This window comes from Drosophila montana, unplaced genomic scaffold, assembly GCF_035044405.1.
Source record: "Drosophila montana isolate Dmon_TW-CO22-7 unplaced genomic scaffold, ASM3504440v1 contig_3835_1, whole genome shotgun sequence".
Taxonomy (NCBI): Eukaryota; Metazoa; Arthropoda; class Insecta; order Diptera; family Drosophilidae; genus Drosophila; species Drosophila montana.
In genome coordinates, this window is record NW_026998706.1 from 160737 (window position 1) to 183538 (window position 22802).

At 38.5% G+C, this 22802-nt stretch overlaps 3 protein-coding genes across 10 annotated transcripts in view; 2 read left to right on the forward strand and 1 right to left on the reverse strand.

Annotated features, from left to right (window-relative positions):
• Nucleotides 1-16526, reverse strand: part of Nha2 (Na[+]/H[+] hydrogen antiporter 2) — a 164356-nt gene extending 147830 nt beyond the window's left edge. For 3 of the 8 annotated variants that reach the window (XR_010437804.1, XR_010437805.1, XR_010437803.1), the window contains exons 1-11: nucleotides 16149-16526; nucleotides 15177-15488; nucleotides 8822-9179; nucleotides 4179-4466; nucleotides 3943-4125; nucleotides 3712-3887; nucleotides 3532-3638; nucleotides 1946-2134; nucleotides 1567-1710; nucleotides 1204-1305; nucleotides 251-557 (exon numbers count right to left, since the gene is read on the reverse strand). Coding sequence is in view for 1 of the 8 variants with exons in the window: in XM_064696163.1 (XP_064552233.1) it covers nucleotides 279-557; nucleotides 1204-1305; nucleotides 1567-1710; nucleotides 1946-2134; nucleotides 3532-3638; nucleotides 3712-3887; nucleotides 3943-4125; nucleotides 4179-4466; nucleotides 8822-9179; nucleotides 15177-15488; nucleotides 16149-16164 (2154 nt within the window). In the remaining 7 variants the exon portion in view is untranslated. Of the gene's footprint in view, nucleotides 558-1203; nucleotides 1306-1566; nucleotides 1711-1945; nucleotides 2135-3531; nucleotides 3639-3711; nucleotides 3888-3942; nucleotides 4126-4178; nucleotides 4467-8821; nucleotides 9180-9284; nucleotides 9355-10531; nucleotides 10691-10795; nucleotides 10911-10946; nucleotides 10999-15176; nucleotides 15489-16148 lie in introns of those variants that run through there. The other 5 variants (XM_064696163.1, XR_010437808.1, XR_010437806.1 and 2 more) reach the window with 5 other exon arrangements.
• Nucleotides 4674-5855, forward strand: Or94a (Odorant receptor 94a). Its single transcript, XM_064696150.1, has 2 exons — nucleotides 4674-5416; nucleotides 5480-5855. Exons 1-2 carry the CDS (start codon nucleotides 4674-4676, stop codon nucleotides 5853-5855), a joined length of 1119 nt encoding a protein of 372 aa, XP_064552220.1.
• Nucleotides 7252-8288, forward strand: Or94b (Odorant receptor 94b). The gene is made up of 2 exons (XM_064696168.1): nucleotides 7252-8148; nucleotides 8214-8288. The coding sequence occupies exons 1-2, from the start codon at nucleotides 7252-7254 to the stop codon at nucleotides 8265-8267; spliced, it is 951 nt and encodes a 316-aa protein (XP_064552238.1). The 3' UTR covers nucleotides 8268-8288.
• Nucleotides 16527-22802: the final 6276 nt, after the last annotated feature.

A 22802-nucleotide genomic window follows, 5' to 3' on the forward strand; every position in this document is an offset into this window, starting at 1 on the left:
TAATATTTATATATTGATTTCTATTTAAATAGTTTTTGTTTTACAAAAGAAAATAAGTACAAAAATAAGAAAAGTAAGTACAATACAAAACACATTTTGGTTGGGATCTCTAAAAACTTTTCAACTTACTAAGTCTACCCCTCACCTTACGCTCTTGGCAATATGTTAGTATTAATAACTAATGGTTATGTTTAACTACAAAAGATAAACAACTACAGAAAGGTAGCGATTTTACTCATTGGTATCTCACTTGATAAATTATCGGCGCTCTCGCTACTCTACTTTATATTTTGTTGACCGTTCGCTGAATTAAGTTCACCCACATTGGTCAGTGGGCCTGGTTCCGATGAACCGGGTGTTACAGGCGTTTCAGCTATGTCCTCAGGATCTCCATGTTTAAGCCAGAGCGGAGCAAGACGAAGCATCAAAATAGCACCCAACGGTGCTGTGAAAATAATAGCCAGAACCGAAATTATGAGCACGTTGTTGGCCAATGTTAAATCACTTGCGACTTTGGCTGAGCGAGCCAAATCTAAAGCAACCGGACCCAAGGCAGCCTGTGAAGAGATAACATTTTCAGTTATAGTAGATCCTTACAATTTTATGAAGGCTGCTTATGCTGTCCCATCTGTATGCCTGCTACAATAGCGAGTGTATACGCAAATGAATAAAATTTTAATAAATGTACAAACAGGTGGACATGACGAATTACACAACCAGCGAAATGCAGACTGCATATTAAACATTATTTAAGAAGCAGAAATTTACGGTCATCCCTCGAGAAGTACTGCGTCGCAACGAGAAGCATGTTAAAGCCGCAAACAGGAGGTCGCTAGCTAAGCAAATGTAACATTTTCATTCTGGCTAACCACAAAAGGGGGCGCAACATAAACGCGTACGCCCCAAGGCGCACACTCTTGCATACGTTTGCGCTCGCAATGCGAACAAAATGTCCTCTTGCACTGCAACTGCAGACAACAACGGATTCAACCACAACAATATGATCATGCAAACACAAAGCATAGCTTTAGCTTTTGAGAAAAACAACACAGCCCAAATAATGGCATGCCAAAATCAGTATGGCCAATGTCCAGTGACCATGCCGAGCTAAAATAAAAAGTTGCACTTTCTCATTGTCATTATACCTAGTAAAGCAGTACAGCAGCCGCAGCGTCGTCATAGCAGTTGAAACGGTAAACTTACTTGGACGGTTGCTTTGGGAAAACCGGAAATTGTAATGTAAGCACGCTCCTTTCTCGACAGATTTCCGCCATATGTAGATAAATATGCAAAAGCTAATCGGAGCTGAAACGAGAGCAAGAGAGAAAGCAGTCATGATTTTTAAATTCCTAACAGTTTGCGTTGCTTTGCAGCCATTATTTTAATTTAAAATTTTAGGTATTTTTTTGTATTCTATTTTATTTATTGTTCAATAAATTGAGTGCATAACCTTCAGTCCGAAAGCCGCAGAGGCGGGCAAGCCAACAAAATGTTTTCATACACAAACTAATGGTATGCAAACCAAAAAGGAACAATTACAGCGGCATTGCCGGTTATTTTAATTACCAAACTTCCAAGCAGCACCAGCAGCGCTCCATAGCCAATTACGCGACCTTCAAGCACGGCAAAATTGATTTCCTTGCCAATTAGTGCAAAAGAGACGGGCTTTAGAAATTTCCACAGTAGATCCAGACGCTTAGGAACACTTGCCTTAATCAAAAATTTCGTTTATTAGAATAATTAATAAATATAAATTACAAACGTGCTATAAATATTTTTATACATTTTAATAAATTTCGCCTAGTGGCAATATTTAGTTCTAAACCAAAGGCAAAAATAATATATTTTGCTAGATAATCATTTATTATTCAGTTAATCTTCACGATACTTATGTTTATACACTAAATAGTCTATAAAAGGCAACGCTGACGAGCTGGGTACTTACTATTTGATGTGCTTGCATTTGATGTGGGGTCAGTTTGTGCTCCTCCCTTTTCCAACCAATGCCTGCTATAAAGGCCAACATTACACAACCTAAGGCACCGGCCGAAGTATAGCCGATAATTCGGCTGCCCATCACAGCTATTGAGCCACCCAAGATTGTCAAAGCAAAGCGCAGTCCATTTGCATAGACCTGGAAATAATGGATAAAAAAGAAAATAAGAAAATAATTTCAATAATAAGCAAGTGTGGTCTAGCCCCGCTCATTCATACACAAGCAGACATCAGCTCTTGCGGATGCGCCCTTGCTAAAAGAAAGTTCTTTAACATCTTCTGGGTACTACAAAACAATAAGTTGGGTATGGGTGTTTAAATAAACCTAATATGTACTGTATGCCTTTACACAACCGGGTTTTAGCTAGCAACTGAGTTCTATATCATAGGTGACGTGTGCCAACATAAGTGAAGTTAATTAACAACTAAGTACTATATTAAATTCAAGAAATTTCGGAAAACGCAGACCAAGCACTTTAAATTTTATCAATGTATTTGTATCCTACATACAACACACAGTGAAATCTGAATTTAAAAGCCTTTTTCTAAGTAAATTAAAAAAAAATTGTGTATATTTTGCTCTTGGCGTACATTCCAAGATTGAAGTCTCGACGTCGATCATACAGAGGGACGGGCGGTCAGCAAGACGGGCAAAAAACTAATACACTCTAACAAGTTAGGGAACATAATAAGAAAAAAAATACCAGGACTTGATGGCAGCAACAGTAACCCACATACACACTAACAATAAATAGTGATAGTTGCGAATATATGCATGGATGCAAGTGGTGCGTCTTAAAAGGAACACAGCATGACATTTTTGTACAAACGGCAGTTTCGCGTAGTGGTTATAAGAAAAAAACAAAAGTTATGAGGGGTCCATGTATATGCACATGTGTGAAGATCCATGTTTATGTACATGTGTGAGGGCGTGTGTATTTCCGAGTTCAAAGGCATTCAGTGCCACCCATGGCGTTTGATTATGCGCGCCATTAGCGGTGTAAGTTGCGGCAATGAGTTTTGTGGCTGCAACGAAGCTCTGTTGCCGCACGCTGCTTGCATCGCAACTGCCTGCATCACAGCTGCCATAAGTTCCATGGACGCTGGCAGTTACTGTCGTCGCAAATGTCTCCAGCTCCAGTGGCATCGTCGACATCGTTGCCTTGGATGTAAGCGTGTTTTTATGCAAAATTCGCCCAGGCACAAACACACACAACGACACATATTCTGATATACGTATATAACATACATAAGTGTTGCATATCTATACCATCCTATATATATATATATATATATATATATATATATCACACTACAATTCGCAAGAAAGGATTGTGGTATGTATGATAGCTTTCGAAGCCTTACGCCACCCAATAACATTGCGGTGTCGCGCGTTTTGTACCATTAAATGCGCTGATTGAGTGTAGTAAGTGTTCACTGAATGTACTTTTTTAGTGCAGCGCGATGCAGTGAAAGTATATTATAACTGCTTTGTACTGCTGTCAGAAACAGTGCTGAATTCCACCCATGGCTTACCGCATTCCGCGACGGCAAATAGTGAAGCATCATGCCGTAAAGATAGCCGAAAACAAGTCCAATACCAATACCAATGGGTCCTTGCAATACTTTTTGTGTCAGTGAGCCTGAAAGTATGCAAGCATGTTTATTCTCTTTTGCATCAGAGCAGCAGAGATTTGGTTTTTGCGTGGCACGTACTTGTGGAGAATATAATGCTGATTACAACGCCAAACATGAAAATAGCAACGACGTCATTGCACGTGGTCATAGCGTATATTAGGGTGTGTATGCCACTGTTCAGACCCAGGCGATCCTCCTTTAACTTGAGCATGACTGTGACGACAACATTGGGTGAGACTGCTGTGATGACCAGGCTAGAATACAATCATGTTATACATTTTTCAACCAATATACCTCTTAAGTACTTACCCCAGAGCTATCCCCCACATCCAGGGCATGGACAATGTAAAATATGCCAGCACAGCTATAACGGCAACCTCCACTATTGTCGGCACGAGTGTCAGCCGGAGTATCATAAGCCATAACCGCCTAAATGCACTGCCATCGAGTCCGAGACCAGCTAGGAGCATGATATTAGTCAATGCCAGTTCTCTGCAAACTCAACTAATTAGTGATAGCATTTAGCTAGGTTTCTACACACTTACCTTAAAAATAGTTCAAAGCGCTCATAGCCTTCGAAATTGGCCAAGCCAACATTGGTGTAAAGGACACCGAACAAAAGCATACCCAGCATGTCTGGCAAATGTATAAAGGTAACTAATATGCCAGATATTTGAGCACCAACGAAAAGTAGTATAATGCGCATTATCACCGTTTCAGGTGCAGCATACTGTGGCAACAATGCCAAGGCCAAGGTCCAAAGCGCTAGAAAAATCATAAGCAGGGCAATATGCTCCGACACAAGAGACCAGTGTACAACAAAGTTTCGCCACCTAAAAAAAATAAGCGAACTTGGCTTATGTAAGCAATACTTTTATGACTAGTCAACTTATCGCTAGCAGAACATCAACCCACGACCAAAAATAATTTCCGTATGGCCTTTCGTGCATGTTTCTTAATTCATGACACCCTAATTGCTGCTAATTATCCTGTCACATCGGTAAATAAAAACCCTTCGTATAGAATAATGCAGAGCAGAAATGGAAAACCATTCGCATCGCACACAAGCTATTCATTGGATCCTGTGGATCATGCAACTTTGCGGGGTCTGGCCCTGGCCGCATACGACTAAAAAAGATTCCTACATTCGGGTATTTTTAAAAAAAAACTATCGATATTTACTACACGTTCCAATTACATTCACTTTCATTGGGCTAATGTGGATAGAAGCCTTTGTATCAAGCAACTTGGAGCAGGCTGGACAGGTCCTATACATGTCTATTACAGAAATGGCACTCGTTATAAAAATTCTAAATATATGGTATCAAAGTGAATCTGCCAGGCAACTAATAACCCATATGCAACACTCGTCCGAGTATGAGCTGCGATCGGAGGAGGAGCACAGCAATTGGCTACATGAACAGCGCGTCTTCAAATGTCGATTCTATTTATACGTGTTTATAAGTCTAGGAGTTGTCTACAGCAGCAGCATAGGAGTATTGTTTCTTAACGACTATGTGCTTCCATTTGCCTATTTTGTGCCTTTTGAGTGGCAAAACGACCAGGGTTATTTCTATGCGTACGGTTACAACATGGCTGCTATGACGCTGACCTGCGTCTCAAATGTGACCCTGGACACGATCGGGTGTTACTTATTGTTCCATTTATCGTTATTATATCGATTGATGGGCATGCGACTACAAGAGCTGAAGAATGTGGACAACGAGGATAAATTTAGGCAGGAACTGCGGATGATCTTCACGATGCATGATCGCGTACGCAGGTCACCATATCGATCTTCGTATGCTTGCTAATTAGGACTACATTTTTTTTATCTTTTTTACAGATTAACTTTCAAGGTTCAGACACTCGTTTCACCCTACATTCTCTCCCAGATCATTTTGAGTGCGTTCATCATATGCTTTAGCGGCTATCGTCTACAACACGTTGGGATACAGGCCAGTCCCGGCCAGTTTATATCCATGCTACAGTTTCTGAGTGTCATGGTCCTTCAAATTTTGTTGCCCTGCTATTACGGAAACGAAGTAACGGTCTATGCTCATAAGTTGACCAACGAAGTCTACAACTCCAACTGGATGCAGTGCGACAAACACACATGCAAGTTGCTTATTGCTTACATGGAGCATCTCAAGCGGCCTGTTATAATTCGTGCTGGGTATTTCTTCGAAGTTGGTTTGCCTATTTTTGTTAAGGTTGGTTGAGACACCTTTTTTAATGCAGTTCTCCCATCAATAATCTTTACAATTTTTGCAGACTATCAATAATGCTTACAGTTTTTTTGCGCTTCTGCTGAATGTTTCAAAATAAACTAAAGGACTTTTTCTTAAATTGAACTTAATTATGACGCAAAATTACTAAAAATTTCAATAACAAAATGTTGGCTTGGCTATTGTTTAATAAACACACTATTAGTCTACGACTTGCATTTTTATTTAAACCCGCATGTTAATGCTATTTAAATAATATATATTTAATATATGCATAATATGTATAATAATATAAATAATCATATACTAAGAACTAGAAATATACTTTCAATATAGAAGACAGATTAAAAACGTTGAATCTCATTTTTCATTGTCCTGACATCGACATAATTATGAAGACTGATAATCGGACAGAAGGATTGACTAGGATACATTTGCGCAAGTTGTGAGTTAAAAATTTATTTGGGGTTTCCCTCAAATACCAAATTTAGAACTTAAAGAATTGATTGATTAAATTCAATGTCAGCAAGAAAACTGACCTTAAATGTTTTATAGAACTTACAGGGAAAATATTGTTTGTACTCTTACGAGTCAATGCGGGCATATTGTTTATGTCAGAGTTATCCTTGCACTGACTGCGGCTAAGCCAGACGTACTTAAAATATATCAGACAGAAATTGCGTGACTTATTAAATATACGATTAATACCAATTAACGTTATCATTATGTCAGCAGGTTAATTATTGTAATTGCTTTGGTTTTAAAATTGTAAATATGCACACCAATTAAAAAACAAAGCAGGGCTGGCTTTCGTGAACACAGACGACGAATGGAACTAGTTCTTTTCGCCTAAGTCGTGCTAAGCATTGCATTTAAAGTAAGAAAGGTCCAATCCGGAACAACTATCATTATGAAAGGGACAAGGGTGAACTACATCGCTTCTGAGGTCAGCTTTTATGCCATTGGTGTGTGTCTATTAAGGGGTATTTATAAAATTTGTATGAAATTCGGGCTCAGCAAGTCTATAAAAGCAGGTAATGCCATTGGTGTGTATATATGTAGATGTATATGTACATATCTATTAAGGGGTATTTATAAAATTTGTATGAAATTCAGGCTCAGCAAGTCTATAAAAGCAGGTAATTTATAGCTGCAAGCTTATCATTAGGTGACACGAGTTTCACTTAATATGTCTACGACTGAATCTACGGATCGCATATCCGGTATACGAACTGTCCTCACAGTTCAACGTTGGTTAGGCATCTGGAAGTGGCGGAATGAAAACGATTCCTGGAGCCTACTAAAAATCATATATCCTTTTGTATTACATTTTCCATTAACATTCACCTACATTGCGCTTATGTGGTTGGAAGTCATCAGTGCTAACGGGATGGAACAGGCCGGCAATGTTTTGTATATGTCACTGACAGAGTTGGTTGTAATCATAAAGGTCATCAACATTTGGTACAGGGGCGAACAGGCCTTGCAATTAATGGATGAGCTAGAAAAACATGGACACTACAAACTGCTAAGTGGAGAAGTCGAGTTCTGGCGCCACGAACAGAGCCATTTTAAGCGAATTTTCTACTGTTATGTTGGAGGAAGTTTTCTTGTAGCTTGTCAAGGCTACATCAGCGTGCTCTACCAGGAGGCATACGAACTTCCATTCAGTTTTTACGTTCCCTTCGAGTGGCATAGCCCGCAGGGCTACTTTTATGCCTGGAGCTACAACGTGATGGCCATGTCACTGTGCTGCCTTTCCAATTGCCTCCTGGACACGATGGGCTGCTACTTTATGTTTCATATTGCTTTGCTTTACCGCATTATAGGTCGACGATTCCTTGCATTGCAGGAAGCACCCGAAGAGAAGGCTCTCCCAGAATTGCGACGCATCTTTCAGCTTCACAACCGAGTGCGCATCCTGACAAAGCAGTGCCAGCTGTTGGTTTCACCATACGTCCTCTCCCAAGTTGTGTTCAGCGCCTTTATCATCTGCTTTAGTGTATACCGCCTTGTACAAATGGGCTGGCAACGAAATCCGGGTGTGTTTCTGACCACTGTGCAGTTTGTCGCAATGATGATCGTTCAGATATTTTTGCCCTGTTATTACGGCAACGAGCTAACCGTGTGTGCTAATGAGCTTACAAATAGCGTGTTTAACACGAATTGGTTGGAGTATTCTGTAACCACTCGCAAGGTTCTCAGCTGCTACATGGAGTTTCTAAAACGACCTGTAAAGTTGCGTGCGGGAGTATTTTTTGAGATCGGACTACCAATATTTATGAAGGTACGCTTTCCAAAGTAAGCTATTAACAGATAATAAATTATGTTCTCTTCTTTTTTTGTACGCAGACCATCAATAATGCGTACAGCTTTTTGGCTTTGCTCATAAATTTGTCAAAATAGACCAAGGGTACCAGAACTAACCAACAGTTTTACAATATATACACGAAATACTAACACAAACACTATCTCAACTATATTAACAAGAACACAGCCTAAAACAATAGTTCCACAACTTAACATATATATATCTTAGTGCTGTTAATAATAATACCATGGCTACGCTGTCTATAAAGCTTAGCAAAGAAACGCCAGCTTTTTAAATGGCCATCACACTTACAAAATTTGATCCAACCAGCTATTAAGGCCGTGATTTCTGTGCAAAGACGGAAGAGCACCTTGGAAATGTAGCAGACAGACTCGTAAGGACGATGGCAACATTTGTAGCAATTGCAATAAATACAAAAAAAAAAATGTAATGTATAACAATAAGCAAGAACCTTAACAAAACGGCAATGCGAAAAACGCGTGCAATGCATGTGTGAATGTAGGCTTGTCTGTACCGGAAGTACATTCAAAGAGTTAAACAAATGCGCACATATACACACAGTTGAGAGCTCATCAGGCGCCCAAAAATGTTAGGGCTTCGCCCTAGCCCCAATGCGTTTTTGACTTACCATTTGGGTCCTTTGTATTGTTCGCTGTGCGCTGGATAACCCCTGCCATTGTTGCCAACGTCTGCGTTTGTCCTGTTGTTGATGTTGCCGCCGCCACCGGGCGCATTTGGCGATGTGTTTGTTATATTTAATGATGTCGGCGTTAAAATTATTGTTGCAGCGTTTTGTGCCGTCTCGCCAACATTCTCGCCAACGACTTCAGACGACCCATTATTGTGGTCCTCTGAGAAATTGTGTATGTCTAATTTGGTATGTGATTGCGAAGCGGGACTACCAGAAGTGTTGCCACATTGTGTCATGATGTCACTGTGCGCCGGTATGCTTAGCTGCACTTTTTGCAGTTGCTTGATGTGCTTGCCTGTAAGTAGCAAACAGGTTTAAACATTTTAAATTGTATTATAGTATGTGTCGATCCCAACGGGGGATGTATATAAGTGCTACCGTTTTGCCTTATTGTCCTTACTTTCCAAATTGGTTATAAGTGCCAGAATGCTACATTTAAGCCATTTTGCATTCATCTGTGCAACTCATGCATAACTTAAATGGCAAAAGCTAAAGCAAACACAATGGCGACGGCGACGCCATCGACACCTGCAACGTCAGCAGCAACGCCAGCTTTGCCTTGCCCTGCGTAACCAGCAACCCCCTGTCATGTATCACGTTTAAATTGCAAAATGCAGCCTCAGCAACCTTTATGCTCAAGACGTTGTCGCGAAGTCAGCTCCTCCGATGGCAAACTAAAGATTGCAACAAAGATTGACAGTCGCTGATTGCGCCGAGGTAGCGACAACTGTGACGGCAGTTGCAAAGGTGACGTCGAATGTAACAAGGGCAGGTCTTGGACTGACTTTGGTTAAAGTGCTCCAATTGCCGCCTGTCTTCGATGTCGACGCGACAGAGTTGGCATTATAGTTGCACAACAACCTATCACTGTCCTTCGACAGGGACTTTTTAAGGGTGGTAGCAAACATAAATATTTCCATAGTTGATCTATACTGACTGCCTCTAGGAGATTACTTTAATTGTTAATAATTGAAATGACTTTAGGAATCAAGCCACTCAATTAAAATTGGCTTACATTTGCAAGAAGGTACAAGTACTGTTAAAGTAAGTCCAACGTCATATTGCTTATTGTGAAGAATCAAAACAAGATTTGATTTTTTGACCGGTTTACCATTCCATTTCCCTGAACCATATTTGCTTTGACAAATCAATCTACTCGCCACTTATCACAAAGCTCCGATACGATAATTGCTTACAAATATTTGGTGTCAATTTTTGCCAGTTTAGAGTTTAGTATGACTGATTGCGTTAAATGATCACGTGTCAGTTATGGATCGAGCTATCATGCGACTAGCAAATTAATGATTGGGAAGGTTAGTTGAATCTCACATTAAAAATCTTCCAAATGCAAAACATATTTAATTAATTCCAATCAATTGAGGTATTGACTAGTAAAATTGAATAAGCTTAAAACAGACTTTTCAATTATTAGGTAGGGAATGTAAGACTGTGGCATATTAAGCCACGTCGTTTTGAGGGGAGTATATGTAATCTAGTTTTCACAATTTTGGGTAACAGGACATTCACGAGCATAAATTTAAAGTCTGGCTTCAAGAACGGCGTAAAATGGCATCTAGATATGTGTGTAGTTTGGTTGAAAAATTAAATCAACAAACATTTAAAAATCCACGATATATACTGACTGACCGATCATTGAAAACATCAAAATTTATTGGCACTATTCCTCGGAAGTCCACAATTCCAAAGCGACTCCATTAAAATGTGCTTTTACGCAGAATCGGAAAAGCCTTATTAACAAATGTTTCGTAGAAATCATGTAGTCACAAATAAGTACAAATTCTTTGTAATCTATAAGTATAATAAACAATTTACAAATTACACTTCACAACACACTTCACTAAGGTTGATACAAAACAACTGAGAATAACGAACAAATTTCTGTCTACCTACCGCACCGAGACGATAAGATTAAATGAACAAATCTGACTAATCTCAAATCTGATGCGCACCAGTCGGCGGGGTACAACTGACATAGCTCCAAACGAATCATTTTAATTTTACGGAAAGCACCGAACATCTATAGATATAGGAGAATATTTACGTTTGTTGCTGCAATATCTTATGCTAATAAAAAACATAAGCGAAACTGTCCACTACACTCTCTCAAGCTCACTCGAATGATCGCGTGCCAGCTATACACTCGGGCATTCGCTCTTTTAATTAGTTAAAATAACAAAAAACCACAGCAATAGAAGCAAGCAGCAAACAAAGCCAATGAACGAGCGATGTTTATATATAAGATTATTTGAATATTAGAAAAAAAGCAGAGCGAAAAAAACAATCTACGGCGATACGGAATATTAAATACGCTCCGAGACAGATATATATTTGTGCACCGACCTTTTTATACCCTTGTAGATTTTTTCATGAAATGTATAATGCGTAGAAGGTAATATTTCCGCCCCCATAAAGTATATATATTCTATATAACCATCAACAGCCGCGCCTGTTGCAGGCAGTACTTATGTCGTAACATGCCACATCATATAGCTGCCATAGGATCGAGCAGTCGAAATGTAGGGTCTTGTATGGACATTTTTTTTGTTTATCAAGATGCAAGATTGGAAATATGTGAGAATAGTTTAGCCCATAAATTCTGAACATGGTGAAAATATCTTGAATAACAGTATATTTTGCCATTCAAAAACTAATTTTTAGACAGTTTCTTTCTATATATATAGGAGTGCTTTTTTAATGATGTTTCCTATGCGTTACATATTTCATGATAGAATTATAATACTCTCTACAAGGGCACACACAAAATCTGTACGCCTATACCAATCTGAGTCATGGGCTAGAAAAGGGCAATTAGTTGAGATGTTGTGTCTTTGCAGCAGATAAAACACACAACCGAACAACACCGAGCTAAAATTATGTTTACAAGCGTTTGCTTATTAATTAATTAGCTATAATCAACAGTAAATATTGACCATTTCAATTCGGTACAGTTCAGTTTAGTTGGTCTGCTCTTGGTTCTTGGTATGTACTTTATAAAATATTTACAAGTTCAATTCGAATTTCCCGTTTGAAGTGCAACAAATATTTAACATTGTGTTAATTAATTTTAAATGTCTCCGCCACGTTTAACCGACGCAATAACCGACTCCGCTCGTTTGGTTACTTTTAGCCCAACGCTCCTTTCAACATTTATGAATAATGTACCGCATTTAAAAGTTTTGCGGCGGAGCCATTTTTTTCAGCCTTTCTGTTGCTAGAATTTTGAACATAAATTGCACAAGGTGTCACCAAAGATAGCAAGGAGTGCACACCATGTTGCATGAAGCAGGTAAGACGGGAATTCAGTTTCAGTTGGCTACTGCCATCGGGTGACGGCAATGTGCATTTGTATGTGTGGCCTACAATTGCAATATTTCATATTCATACACTACACAAAAAACTGTTATGAACTTTAGGTTTCCAACTTGCCAAAGTCATTAAGGTACTCTGAGGCAGAAACTTTAAGATATACGCTTTAACGTTTTTTGTACACCTACACTGAAGCCGAGCAGAAACTCTCATTATTGCTTTGGCTGTCCATTTTAGGACTCGGTCGGTAAGAATTTCCCTCTAACTGCGTTTTTTACACATCCTGGCCTCCATTGCCATTGAGCTTACGGCTGTTTTTGCCATTTTAACTTGCTTCATTTTCTTCAACTGTCAAGTGGCAAAGAATAAAAATAATCTAAAGTTTTTTGAAGCAGTTTCTTAGATGAACACAATTTTTGATTTCAATTATTGCAAAACTTTTTTAACAAAAAACGAGAAAGTAGTAGGGCTATCTTCGACACGCCGAAGAATTAATACCGAACCTTTTTATAATGCTCATAGTGCTTTGCTCGTATCTAAGAAGCACATGGGAAATAATTAATGCCGAGTATGATAAGGATATCCTGAAAAACTAAAAGTTTTAAAAACAGACAGACGGACATGGCTATATCGTCTCGGCTGTTCATACTGATCAAGAATATATATACTTTATGGGGTCGGACATGTCTCCTTCTATGCAATACACATTTCGAGACAAAATTATAATATCCTCTGCAAGGGTATAAAAAAAATGAAAATATCTTTTTACGCAGAAGATTTAAAATCCTTCCGGCTTTGAAGTGAAGCTCGAACAACCTGTTTGATGAAAATATCTTGGAAAACTGAATATTTTGCCACACAAAAACCTACTTTTCTACCGATTGTACCTATAGCAGGTATATGATATAGTTGTCCGATCCGGCCGGTTGCGATAGATGTACTGCCAGCAATAGAATGTGGATCTATGCAAAATCGGAATACGCTAGCTCTAAAACTGAAAGACTAGTTCACATAGAAACCAAGACAGTTAGGCGGACAGATGGACTCGGCTGTTGGTGCTATTTTAGAATATTTGTCTCATTCTATACGTTACAATTAAGTCAAATACAACATTGCAGGAAAGCACTTTAAGAACGCAAGTTTTATAGTTTTAGGGTTAAAGGAGAAAGCACTCTTAAGCCGTGTCTTTGTAATTGGCCCAATGACCACAGTTGTCGAGGCACATCTCATACTGCTTTGATTCTAGTAAAGTGACTTCGGGCAAGTCAAAGTCTTGTATGAGATGCGCGACGTCGAAATGCTACGGGGATGAAAACGAGTGTATTCAGTCAACGCAAGTGATTCAATGTAAATGGGATCAAAGTAAAACCAACTATGTACATAAGTAGTAAGAAATGGATTTTGTGTGTCAAGTGAACTGAAGCGCCGAGTGTCTGGCTTGGCACTTGCAGCGCTGTGTCTGTATGCTGACAGTTTCCTTTTCATTGAGCAAAAAGTTGTCCAAACATCCCGCTGACTTAGTCGTTTCTAATTATTGGGCCCAGCGTATAAATACATATATACACCACTATCTATGTGTACTTACATACGTGCATGCAAACGTTTGCATGTGCCTGCAAGTGCCTGCATTTGAATATATAAGTATAAGTACGCATATAAATGTCAATACATATGTATGTGTGTATGAATGACTCGTCGCGTTGTAAATTTATCAATGGTTAGTACGTGAAAGCAAACTGTTCTTAATGTTACATATTTAAGTAAAAAGGAATGATGAAAAATAAAAAGCTATTCATTTTCGCAGGCAGCGGAAAAAACATCCATGCAGCGCATTTAAAAGAGGGCTTAAATGGTCTGGAGCCTCAGTAAAACAATTTTGTTGCATAAAAATGAATCTCAACATATTAATTCATCCCAAAATACTTCACACATATATTAGCTGCAACATGTATATGTATACGCTTTGGCTCGTATAACAATACTACAGAAACTATTGGCTTTGCTCTTTATGTAAATGTGAACTGAATTTCTGCATGCCAAAAGGCAAAAATGATCAAAAATAAAAAAGCGACTGCAAACGCAACGTAACAATAATAATAATAGTTATTTTAGCCAAAAACAACAAGCGCCTAACTATGTTAGTGCCATGGAAATATGCGCGGCTGTAACAGCAAAAAAACCTTGGACTTGAACACGTTGAATAGCGCCTTTCGAGAATGCTTGACTTGAAGATACCCAGCTCGTATTTACTAAATAAAACATAAGTCTTATCTCAGCAAAACACGTACAACGTCTTCAAGGATACAAATATACAACATCACCGCAGCACCTTGATGGCGCCAATGTTTGGATGCACTACTTTTGAAAAGCTCGCATCATTGAATGTCCCTGTATAAGCAATATAAAAACCAAATTTCCACTCAAACCGGGAACACCCCAATCAGCAGAATGCGCGTGACAATCACTGGCGCACCAAAGTCAAGAATCGAACTGACCACCGGCTGAGCGCGGGAAAAACGTTAAATAAACGTTTGCTGTTTTTCTCTATGTACCCCAGCTTAAAGAGGCCACCATCAGTTGGTTGGCAAAATAGCGGCGTTTGCAGTGAAATCGAAGAAATGTCTGGTCTCGTCTCCTGCCTGTGTCATCCTGGCGCCGATGTCTTTTGTGAGCGACTCGGTGTTTTTGCGCATCTGAGCCTGCGTGCATGCGTCAGGTCATACATGTGCATGAAATTCATTTCCGGAGAAAGTAATTGACTGCGTCGTAGCTTTGCGTTATACTCTTAAAATATGTATATGATAAACCTCGAACTATTTAAACTGTATGAGGATGAATTGCTTTTTTGTGTGCGTGTTTACACATTATTGCACGCGTAAAATTACAAGTAAATAAGGTTACACATCGGAGCATACATATGTATGTACATACATACATTAGTATGCAAAGATAGCAATACACTCACCTGTTCCACTCTCGTTGAAAGGGTTCTGCTGTCCCCTGGTATTCATGTTGGATCGCGGTGGGGGCTGCGGCCGCTTTTGGGCACCATCTCTTGGCCCGGTCACAGCTCCACCCAGCAAGTGTTGCGTTTCCGGCTCCAAGTCACTGAGTATGCTCTGTGTCACTGTCCCACTGGCACGTCGCAACAATTGCACAGGTGTCGAATTGGATTCAATTTCATGCTGCACCTTAGAACTGTACAACTCATCTAAAGACTTTTTGCGAAAGCCCTGCAACTTTGGTCCGTCACTAGTCGCAACAATATCATAAACATCTAGATTCACCATAAGTTCAAGTACAATGCAAGTACAATTAATTATTTATTTCCATTATACATATGTATATCACATACACGCTTTTTTATAAATGCAATCATTCCAACAGTTTTTTTCGCGAATAACAATTTTACGAAATTGTAAAAAATATCGAAATATCGAGTATTTGATATTGTTTTAAACAAATAGAATTGTTTTCTTTTATCATTAACTTACTATGTACACAATGTATTTTGCAAAAATTAGAGGGAATTTGGTTTTTTTATGTATTTGTTATTTCTTTGACACATGCATGTATTGTAAAAGCGGACACTTGCACTCACTGTATAAACAAATACAGTACACTCTAGCTCATCGCTCGATCGATTGCAAACATCGCGTTTAAAGAAAAATCCTCGGCCAACGGATATGCTTTTAAGAGAGCGATTGGCTTTTAGTTTTTGCAATTTAATTAACTTTAATCGAAAAATAAATATGTTGAGTAATTTAATTTAATTTTTTGTAAAATATGAAATATACCATATTTTAGTCTTTGGTCCTTTGCAAGAATTTATGTGTTACGTCTACAATGTTGAGAATTCGGGTGTTGCATTTATCAAAGAGTAGCGTGTATTGTTGAATTTTAACTGTATAATATTCCCAACAACACATTTACTCACCACTTTCGCTGTTCATGATTGTCTAACACATCAAAACGAACAACAAAATCCATACACACACATTCATTTACATATGTATGTATGTGACGTAATTAAATGACTGACCGAATGGCAAGTGAATAGTACAAGAATGCACGCGAAAACAAGAATGGTGAACGTAACAAAGACGAGAGAACAAATGAACTAAGCGACGCCAGCGGAGCACCGATATTGGGGAACAACTGACAATGGCGGCCGCAATGTCTGCTATGTCTTCTAAATTTCGACAAACACGGAATCTTATTATTTTTGTTACAAATGCGGTTGCTAATGTTTGTTAACAAATTAATTATAAACTCAAATTAAACAAATATCACTAGCGCTAAGTGTGCGCACATACACAAACAATCTACGTATATGTATATACAACGAACGCGGAACAGAGGTGACTGAGACGCTCATCGACAAAAACTAATTGCAAATACATATATACGAACACACCGACAGAACAATCGAAGAGCACAAATGCGAGTGAAAAATGTCATATATTCGACTAAGGAATACCGAGTACTTAAAAAATGTTGAAAATCGTCAAGTATATTTTTATGTTAATATATTTTTATATTGCCAGAAAAACGATCAAATGTAAATAAGTATATGAAAGTTCATATATAAATATGCACACATGCATATAGGAAAAGATCTTTGTGGTGATTACATTGCCTTATATTCCTCTTAAATAATTCTGCTTAAAGGGTATAACAGAGAGAACGCTAGAAATGAGCGTAACGCACAGCTAGAAATGAGCGTAACGCACAGCTGTTACTCCAAAAGTTGGAATAGAAGCTTTGTATGTATGTATATCGTGTGTTAATATGTATATGCATGTGTGATACATGTGCGTTATGGATGTGCACCTACTTTTGAGTCAACTCATTGAGTCCAAAGCATTGAGTCTTCTTGTTGATCAGCGGCACTGTGTCTAGAGTCTACAACAAACAGAATTAAGCACACATCTATTATAATCAATAATATAATTAGAATGCTAATTAGTTTAAATATCTTTTACGCTCCTGCAGAAGATGTCTCCGAACCAATAATTCTTGATCAATATGAACGCCGAGACTATAGAACCATGCTTGTCTGTCAATTAGTCGTTATACCCTTGCAGAGGGTATTATAATTTTGTCGTGCAATGTTTAACGCATAGAAGGACACATCTCCGATTCCATAAAGTATATATATTCATGATCAGTATCAACAGCCGAGTCGATAGAACCATGTCCGTCTGTCTGTTTCTATGCGAACTAGTGTCTGAGTTTTAAAGCTATCTTTATGAAACTCCGCAGAAGTGCCTCTCTCTGTTCCACGCAGTACATATGTCAAAATCAGCTGGATCGGACCACTATATCATATAGCTGCCATAGGAACGATCAGTCGAAAAGTAGGTTCTTGTATGAAAAACCTTTTTGTTTATCAAGATATCTTGACCAAACTCGGCATTTATTAGTTTTACTACGCTCCTCACATATATGCAAAATCCTATTAAGATCGGACCACTATATCATATAGCTTGCATAGGAACGATCGGTTTAATTGCGTTGTGGTATGGAAAATTTGATTGTTTTTCCCGATATCTTGACCAAACTCGGCATTTATTTGTTTTACTGTGCTCCCTCCATTTATGTAAAATCTTATTTACATCGGACTACTATATCATATAGCTGCCATAGGAACGATCGGTCGAAAATTAAGTTGTTGTTTGCAAAACTTTTTGATTTTCAAGATATCTTAACAATACTCGGCATTAACTACTTTTCCTGTGCTTCTTAGATACGGGCAAAGCACTATGAGTATTATGAAAAGGTTAGGTCTGCAATTGATGAAGAGGCCAAAACATAAACAAAAGCCAAGCCTCGTGAAAATCTGATGAAATTTGACCGCGCTATGGGGGTGGGCAATTATGACCTATGTCTATGTAGGATATTTGAGGGTACCATTTTTACATGAATTTGAACCAAATATAATGTTACCAGATTTAGATGCCAAATTGATCTACACGCCAAACCATGAAGAAAGAGCCAAGCCTCGTGAAAATCGGATGAGATTTGACCGAGTTATGGGGATGGGAAGATTTGACCTATGTCTGTATAGGATATTTGAGGGTACCATTTTCCCATGAATTTGGACCAAATATAACGTTGCCAGATTTAGATGCCAAATTGATCTACAGGCCAAACCATGAAGAGCCAAGGCTCGTGAAAATCGGATGAAATTTGACCGAGCTATGGGGATGGGATATTTTGACCTATGTCTATGTAGGATTTTTGAGGGTACCATTTTGACATGAACTTGGACCAAATATAATGTTGCCAGATTTAGATGCCAAATTGATCTACACGCCAAACCATGAAGAAAGAGCCAAGCTTCGTGAAAATCGGATAAGATTTGACCGAGTTATGGAAGTGGGAAGTTTTGACCTATGTCTGTATAGGATATTTGAGGGTACCATTTTTACATGAATTTGGACCAAATATAATGTTGCCAGATTTAGATGCCAAATTGATCTACACGCCAAACCATGAAGAAAGAGCCAAGCTTCGTGAATATCGGATAAGATTTGACCGAGTTATGGGGTGGGAAAGTTCGAAATTGGAGGGCACCTATGTTGACCTATGTCTATGTAGGATTTTTGAGGGTACCATTTTTACATGAACTTGGACCAAATATAATGTTGCCAGATTTAGATGCCAAATTGATCTACACGCCAAACCATGAAGAAAGAGCCAAGCTTCGTGAAAATCGGATAAGATTTGACCGAGTTATGGAAGTGGGAAGTTTTGACCTATGTCTATATAGGATATTTGAGGGTACCATTTTTACATGAATTTGGACCAAATATATTGTTGCCAGATTTAGATGCCAAATTGATCTACACGCCAAACCATGAAGAAAGAGCCAAGCCTCGTGAAAATCGGATGAGATTTGACCGAGTTATGGGGATGGGAAGTTTTGACCTATGTCTGTATAGGATATTTGAGGGTACCATTTTCCACATGAATTTGGACCAAATATAACGTTGCCAGATTTAGATGCCAAATTGATCTACAGGCCAAACCATGAAGAAAGAGCCAAGGCTCGTGAAAATCGGATGAAATTTGACCGAGCTATGGGGATGGGATATTTTGACCTATGTCTGCATAGGATATTTAAGGGTACCATTTTTACATGAATTTGGACCAAATATAATGTTGCCAGATTTAGATGCCAAATTGATCTACACGCCAAACCATGAAGAAAGAGCCAAGCTTCGTGAAAATCGGATAAGATTTGACCGAGTTATGGAAGTGGGAAGTTTTGACCTATGTCTGTATAGGATATTTGAGGGTACCATTTTTACATGAATTTGGACCAAATATAATGTTGCCAGATTTAGATGCCAAATTGATCTACACGCCAAACCATGAAGAAAGAGCCAAGCTTCGTGAAAATCGGATAAGATTTGACCGAGCTATGGAAGTGGGAAGTTTTGACCTATGGCTATGTAGGATATTTGAGGGCACCTATGTTGACTGTGTCTATGTAGGATTTTTGAGGGTACCATTTTTACATGAATTTGGACCAAATATAATGTTGCCAGATTTAGATGCCAAATTGATCTACACGCCAAACCATGAAGAAAGAGCCAAGCTTCGTGAATATCGGATAAGATATGACCGAGTTATGGGGTGGGAAATTTCGATATGGAGGGCACCTATGTTGACCTATGTCTATGTAGGATTTTTGAGGGTACCATTTTGACATGAACTTGGACCAAATATAATGTTGCCAGATTTAGATGCCAAATTGATCTACACGCCAAACCATGAAGAAAGAGCCAAGCTTCGTGAAAATCGGATAAGATTTGACCGAGTTATGGAAGGATGGGATAGTTTTGACCTATGTCTGCTATAGGATATTTGAGGGTACCATTTTCACATGAACTTGGACCAAATATAATGTTGCCAGATTTAGATGCCAAATTGATCTACACGCCAAACCATGAAGAAAGAGCCAAGCTTCGTGAAAATCGGATAAGATTTGACCGAGTTATGGGGTGGGAATTTTGACCTATGTCTGATAGGATATTTGAGGGTACCATATGTTGACCTAATGTCGATTGTAGGATTTTTGAGGGTACCATTTTGACATGAACTTGGACCAAATATAATGTTGCCAGATTTAGATGCCAAATTGATCTACACGCCAAACCATGAAGAAAGAGCCAAGCCTCGTGAAAATCGGATGAGATTTGACCGAGTTATGGAGGATGGGAAGTTTTGACCTATGTCTGTATAGGATATTTGAGGGTACCATTTTTACATGAATTTGGACCAAATATAATGTTGCCAGATTTAGATGCCAAATTGATCTACACGCCAAACCATGAAGAAAGAGCCAAGCCTCGTGAAAATCGGATGAGATTTGACCGAGTTATGGAAGTGGGAAGTTTTGACCTATGTCTGTATAGGATATTTGAGGGTACCATTTTTACATGAATTTGGACCAAATATAATGTTGCCAGATTTAGATGCCAAATTGATCTACACGCCAAACCATGAAGAAAGAGCCAAGCCTCGTGAAAATCGGATGAGATTTGACCGAGTTATGGCGATGGGAAGTTTTGACCTATGTCGATAGGATAGGTTTGAGGGTACCATTTTCCCATGAATTTGGACCAAATATAACGTTGCCAGATTTAGATGCCAAATTGATCTACACGCCAAACCATGAAGAAAGAGCCAAGGCTCGTGAAAATCGGATGAAATTTGACCGAGTTATGGAAGTGGGAAGTTTTGACCTATGTCTGCATAGGATATTTAAGAGTACCATTTTTACATGAATTTGGACCAAATATAATGTTGCCAGATTTAGATGCCAAATTGATCTACACGCCAAACCGTGAAGAAAGAGCCAAGCCTCATGAAAATCTGATGAGATTTGACCGAGTTATGGGGTGGGAAATTTCGACCTATGTCTATGTAGGATATTGGAGGGCACCTATGTTGACCTATGTCTATGTAGGATTTTTGAGGGTACCATTTTGACATGAACTTGGACCAAATATAATGTTGCCAGATTTAGATGCCAAATTGATCTACACGCCAAACCATGAAGAAAGAGCCAAGCTTCGTGAAAATCGGATGAGATTTGACCGAGTTATGGAGAGTGGGAAGTTTTGACCTATGTCTGTATAGGATATTTGAGGGTACCATTTTCACATGAATTTGGACCAAATATAATGTTGCCAGATTTAGATGCCAAATTGATCTACAGGCCAAACCATGAAGAAAGAGCCAAGCCTCGTGAAAATCGGATGAGATTTGACCGAGTTATGGGGTGGGAAGTTTTGACCTATGTCTGTATAGGATATTTGAGGGTACCATTTTTACATGAATTTGGACCAAATATAATGTTGCCAGATTTAGATGCCAAATTGATCTACATGCCAAACCATGAAGAAAGAGCCAAGCCTCGTGAAAATCGGATGAGATTTGACCGAGTTATGGAAGTGGGAAGTTTTGACCTATGTCTGTATAGGATATTTGAGGGTACCATTTTTACATGAATTTGGACCAAATATAATGTTGCCAGATTTAGATGCCAAATTGATCTACACGCCAATGACCATGAAGAAAAGAGCCAAGCTCTCGTGAAAATCGGATGAAGATTTGACCGAGTTATGGAAGTGGGAAGTTTTGACCTATGTCTGTATAGGATATTTGAGGGTACCATTTTTACATGAATTTGGACCAAATATAATGTTGCCAGATTTAGATGCCAAATTGATCTACACGCCAAACCATGAAGAAAGAGCCAAGCCTCATGAAAATCTGATGAGATTTGACCGAGTTATGGGGTGGGAGAGTATTTTGACCTATGTCTGTCATAGGATTTTTGAGGGTACCATTTTTACATGAATTTGGACCAAATATAATGTTGCCAGATTTAGATGCCAAATTGATCTACACGCCAAACCATGAAGAAAGAGCCAAGCTTCGTGAAAATCGGATGAGATTTGACCGAGTTATGGCGATGGGAAGTTTTGACCTATGTCTGTATAGGATATTTGAGGGTACCATTTTCACATGAATTTGGACCAAATATAATGTTGCCAGATTTAGATGCCAAATTGATCTACACGCCAAACCATGAAGAAAGAGCCAAGCCTCATGAAAATCTGATGAGGAAATTTAGACCTATGTCCATATTGGAATTATATATATATATTAAATATTTAAGTTTGAACCTCATCAGTTCTAATCTAGAATTCTGTACTGTTTTGACTCTATGAACAGAACAAGTCTAAAAAAAAATTATTTGAATTTAACCATAATAAATATAAAAATAAATAAATACATTTTCAAATACTTTGCAGTGGTAAATCAAAAAGATATATTTAAATAATAAATTTGGCGCGTAGCAGCCCTGTTTGTGGGGATTTGAATAGTTCGAATTTACAAATATCCACGAACAGTTTTTTTACTAATGAACTTTTTTTAGTTTATGCACCATATACTAAAGAATTGGTACAGCAATTTACTCTATGTAGCAGTCGCACTCTCAACTGCAATTTCAATAATAAACACATATATCTACTAGTGCATATATTCAAATGTTTATACTTATATGCAT